The 5,387-nt window shown below is 42.6% G+C and overlaps 1 protein-coding gene across 1 annotated transcript; it reads right to left on the bottom strand.

Annotated features, from left to right (window-relative positions):
- Positions 1–377: 377 nt before the first annotated feature.
- On the bottom strand, positions 378–794 carry LOC135980466 (ribonuclease H-like). Its single transcript, XM_065580445.1, has one exon. It carries the CDS (start codon positions 792–794, stop codon positions 378–380), a length of 417 nt encoding a protein of 138 aa, XP_065436517.1.
- Between the last annotated feature and the right edge of the window lie 4,593 nt (positions 795–5,387).

Below are 5,387 nucleotides of genomic sequence, written 5' to 3'. Positions count from 1 at the left end.
ACAAGTAGATATCGAAATCCTTCTTTACTCCTTGGCAATTTATCAATGAAGTCAATTTGGATTCTATGCCAGGATCCCAGCCTTCTTTGATGTAGCATCTGAGGCTGGTGTGGAGGACAAGCTTTATCTTTGGCACACTGTATACAATTCCTGACCCATGTATCCACATCATCTCTCATCCCCTTCCATTCTGCCACTTGCTTTAACCTTCCCAGCGTCCCTTCCACTCCTTCATGCATGAACTGATGAGCTATAACCAGTTCCTGCCTCTCAATCCTTCCTGGGACGCGGACTGCTTCTAATACCTTCTTTTCCTGCCTTCGGGTCACCGCTGCTATCCCTTCATAATCTCTGGCTATGGCATCAGCACGGTTATTTCATACTGTTTCAGCTGCAGAGCCTTTTCCATGTGCCTTAACATGTTTGATTTTAAGCTGGTTGGGATGAGAGGTAACCCAGGCATAAATCCATTTCCATTCATCTATATATGCTATTTTTTCCCCATCTGTGGCTTTCCAATTGTTCCTCTGCCAATCAAACATCCAATATTGCACCCCATTTACACAGTAATTGCTGTCAGCATAGATGTATACAGTTTTGGGGCAGTTCTCTATTTCATATTGTTTTAGGACTGGGTATATGGCATGGAGTTCAGCATGTTGTGCTGAGCCATGATCCAAATACCCCTTTAGTACCTCTTCTTCTAAATTAATGGCTGCATATCTGATTCTCTTTTTACCGTGCACCACCATGGAACTACCATCGGTGTACCAAATATGTCTCTCCTGACCCATGGTATCCAATTCTTCCAGGGGGGGGGGGGTGCTTGGGCTTGTGCTATCCTCTGTTCTAGTGTGACTGCTGGACATACCTTTTATTTCTCTGCTTTTGCAGCAGAGGCTTGTAAATCTTGGTGCAGTTTTTTATTTTTGCATGTAGCCAATTGAAGGAATACCTTGTTACAGGTCTTCCATAGAAGCCAAACTGCAGCTGCTTCCTTTTGTTTTTACAGAGTTTTCATGGACCCTCGTCAAAGTGACAGTCTGATTACACAGAGCCATCTTAAGGCTCGGTGTTTCTAGCAGTGCTTCTTTTTGATTTGTGCACCTCACCCCTGCTGTTGCTTCAGAGGGGCACTGTTAATTTCTTATTCTTTTACTACGACTCTCATTTGCTATTTTGTTACACACACAAAAACAACTAAACAAACAAACAAGAAGAATCCAGAATCTTTTCCTATTCTCCTGATTTTGGCTGCCCTGCTGCAGTCACAACTTTGGTTTTTATTAAAAACATTTTAAATTTTGTAAAGCACCGAGTTACCCCTTAAGGGTTAAATGCCAAATCCCAAAAGCCAGCCAACACTGATTAGCTGTGTCTGGCAAAAAGGTCTGTCAGTTTTGCAACTTTGAATCAAATAGTTAAATGGATTTTTAGTGGCATTATTTAAAACAAAAGTAATTTATCTTAAACTTACAAAACAGGAGTTTTACAAACCAGATGTGTTGGTTTAGGTTCTTAGAACTTTACATATTTCCACAGACAAATAGATACAGACACATTTTCTTTCCCTTAACATCTTTTCCACATTGCTGTTTTTACATAGCTGTACATAGATTATATTCCCTTCATACATTTGGGTCAGTTAAGTTTTAATAGAATCCCCTCATGTTTTTAACAAATTTGACTAAATTGTTCATAGTCAAATTATTTCAAATACCTGGATTATTTACAGACATTCCTTTGGAAAAGGGCCCATTTTTCCTTCAGAATGGCTGCAAAGAAACCAAGAATTCCTTTTCTCTTTAACATGGTACTTTTTAGCATTTTCACAAAGTTTAACTGCTTAATTCTGTTTAGCCTCTGTAGAGTTAACTTTTCAGGGTCTTTCCTTAAATTACTGTTTATCTCCCAAAATGACACCTTTATCAATTAGATTTTACCATTTTAAGTATTGTTCCAGGGATTCATGCCTGCACTTATTGCTTTCTTACTCCTGCCACTATGCCCTTAAGGCTTCCAACCGATTTCTTTATCTGTTGCTTGCCTGCTTGTCTGGGCCTGATCCTGCTTTTTCCAATGAACCTTTCCTTTCCATGGGGGGCACAAGCTTTGTTCCACTACCAATTTAGCAAGGAGGGTGGGCTTCTCAACCAGCCCCCACCCTTCCTGGTCCCTTTCCTTAAACATTTCTTTCAATATTGTGAAATGACCATAATATCACTCACAAGAAAAACAAAACAAAACAAAAGGTTTCAGAGCATCCGAAGAAGTGGGCTATAGTCCACGAAAGCTTATGCTCTAATAAATTTGTTAGTCTCTAAGGTGCCACAAGTCCTCCTGTTCTTCTTAAAACAAAACAAACAAACAAACATAAACCACACTACACTGCCCAAACTCCTATATTCTTCAGAGTTTGGTTTAACAGAACAAGATTTGTATCTTATGATTTTAACCCACTTTGGGCCAGAGGGAGAGACGCTAAGCTTCCCTCTGTATTGCTCGGGCTTTTACCACCGAGGGTTTCATCCACCAATTATAAAAATCCTTCCCAGGATCAGAGCGAGAAACAGTAAGTTTTCCTCTGTACAGGCTGTTAGGCGGAGGTAGCTGTCATTACAAGCCTCCCACAGCAGCCAGATCCCTGCAGCGTCTCTTTTTGCTGCATTTGGGGGTTTACATATGAGGATATAGTGGGCCAATCTATCCTCCAGGTCTGAAATAGAGCAAGCATCTGCAAGGGCTTGTTCAGTCCAAGGACTGTGCCCATATCTCTGAAGGATTTGTTTAAAGGGTGTTATTTCTTTTACAAAAGGTGAGGTTGGAGCTCCTTCAAACTCCATTCCTGTCTCTGAGACTGTTCTCCCTTGTCTTTTCTTAAACATTTTTTTAACACGTGTATAGTTTCCTTTGTCACCCCTGAACCCTTGCAGCGAGTGACACAGCCTAAATTATCTTATCCTGCTACCCCTGATCTCGTTCAGCGAGCAGCTTTACCTTGCCCTATAGGCTCTTGTTACCCCTGATTTCTCAGTGAACACTTTGGATAAGATTAATTGTAGCTTAAAGTTTCTCTGAGCTCTTTTATGAAGCCTCTACCCACCGGAGGTCAGTAGGCTTTGGTTAACCAAAAATAGAACCGCTCTCTATAGAGCCGGCTGTGTGCACACCAATATTTACAATACCTGAGGCTTTTTACCAATATTCCCCCTTTCGCAATTCTCCACCAAAATGTTATACCAATAGAATAAAAACCAGCAGGATCTTATTAAGAGGGATAAGGCAAAGATGCCACATTTATTGTAAATATACTGATAAAGCAAAAGATAAAAGTAAACAACGTTGTTTGACTACTTATTTCTTATACATACACACATACATATATATAGAGAGAGTGAGAGAGATTCAGTCACACAATCATTCATTCAAGTTCTGTATAGGTGTTATAGTTACCAGCCTAGAAGTTGCTCATGCCAAGTTACTGGCCAGGTATCTTGGTCATGAGGATGGAGCCGAGTCTGTGTCAGGTGCACCTGATGCTCCTGGAGGCTGGCAGCAGAACCAGAGACTCAAAGTCATCAGTCTTTAGAGTCCATTCTTATAGGAATTAGTTCCTATGTTAGTCTATGGGAGCTGTTTCATCCTGCTGTTGCTGACTCAATCAGCAGATGGCACATTCCTGTCCAAAGTGGCACATTCCTGGTGGCTCCACACTGTCCAAAGTTTGTGTTTCTCATCCTTCCAGGTGATGGGGTGGGTCCCAGTTTACCCTCCGGGGGTTTCTGGTCATCCACTTGACACATTCTTCGGCCGATGGATACTCCTTTTCTAGGCTGGCACCTCCCTAACCATCCATGTATATCAAGCATTCATCAGCATACATTCCATCCCTTAACCATATTTTAATTTACTGTCTCCACCACTTTCAGAGTGTGTGCTAATTCATTTGAGACTCCCGGCCCTTTAATCACAGAGGGTGGGGGTCTGATCTAGGAGCAGTTGAATGAAGTGAAAGACACTTAACAGCTTATAGTGTTTGTTTACATTGTATAACAAAGTCAGTTAACTTGTTTGTAAGTTTTACCTAGTAGTCACAGGACAGATATAATCAATGGTTTCTACAGACAGTAGCTTACAAGTTTTAACAGAAGACCCAAGAGATTTTTGTACTTGGTGAAACTGTTGGATTTTAAAGTGTGAGGGCCAAATTATGAGGGGGTCACTGTCTCTTGGGGGAATCACTGTTAGTACCTTCTTTAATATCCCTACATGGGTAACCTGGGAATAAGTCTCAACGTTCCTTAGATTTATCCAGGAAGAGGGGTCTGTTATTGTCTATATTGGTAAAGCATGTGTGTGTGTAAGGACAAGATGTAATATTGTATTAATTAATGGACATTGGGTCCACCTATGGTGCCTTACGTTAATCGTGGTTTCTATAATGTAACCACCATTGTTAGTTGTGATATTAAGTTTTCTGTGCCTATATCCCATCCCATCTCCTAGAACTGGAAGGGACCTTGAAAGGTCATCAAGTCCAGCCCCCTGCCTTCACTAGCAGGACCAAGTACTGATTTTGCCCCAGATTCCCAAGTGGCCCCCTCAAGGATTGAACTCACAACCCTGGGTTTAGCAGGCCAATGCTCAAACCACTGAGCTATCCCTCCCCGGACTGTACAACATTTAAATGCCTATCCTGAGCTCAACAAGGAGGTTTCCCCCATTTCACTGGGAATGGGTCTCATTGCCATTAAGGTAAAAACACAGGCCATCACTCTTGGTGGGAGACTTTGCTTGGGTGGAGCCCCAGAGCAACAGGTTTTTTAAATTTCATGCTTCACCCCATTGTGGTGATCATGGGTTTCCAAATTATACTAGCAATTGGTCTGGTTCTGCTGGTTTGTTGGATACAAGAACTGATGCGGCGGCTGCAATGGATGGAGGATCAGACCCGGTACCACGGAGGAAGGATGAGATGGGGATACTCGCTCAGCGCAAGCACCCCATCAATGGGGGGACTTGATACCAGACACCTCTGTGTTCTTGGGGAACCAGGGTGCAGTATCCAGCCTGACTCATGAAAGACACCCGCCCCCCCATCCCCTGCATAAGCCAAAACATATCAGAGGACAAAACTTGCAGAGAGCAGTGAAGGGCGTTGGGAGACACACCTAGACCCCTCCTGACAAGGGTGACAAGGTGAAGACATCTCCATTGCATACAGAATGGAGAGCAGAGACAACTCCCCTCGCCTCATCTGCATGGAAGATGGGACAGGAAGACATCTCAGTTTACGTACAGAATGGAGAACAGAGAACCACACTGAATTCTAGGACCAGAAAAAGCAGGGACGCACTGCATCCTGGGAATCTCTGCTCCAGATGCTA

This window comes from Chrysemys picta, unplaced genomic scaffold (genome assembly GCF_011386835.1).
Source record: "Chrysemys picta bellii isolate R12L10 unplaced genomic scaffold, ASM1138683v2 scaf3493, whole genome shotgun sequence".
NCBI classification, from domain to species: Eukaryota; Metazoa; Chordata; order Testudines; family Emydidae; genus Chrysemys; species Chrysemys picta.
Note: the sequence above shows the minus strand (reverse complement) of the source record. Positions and strands in the feature narration are given on the sequence as shown.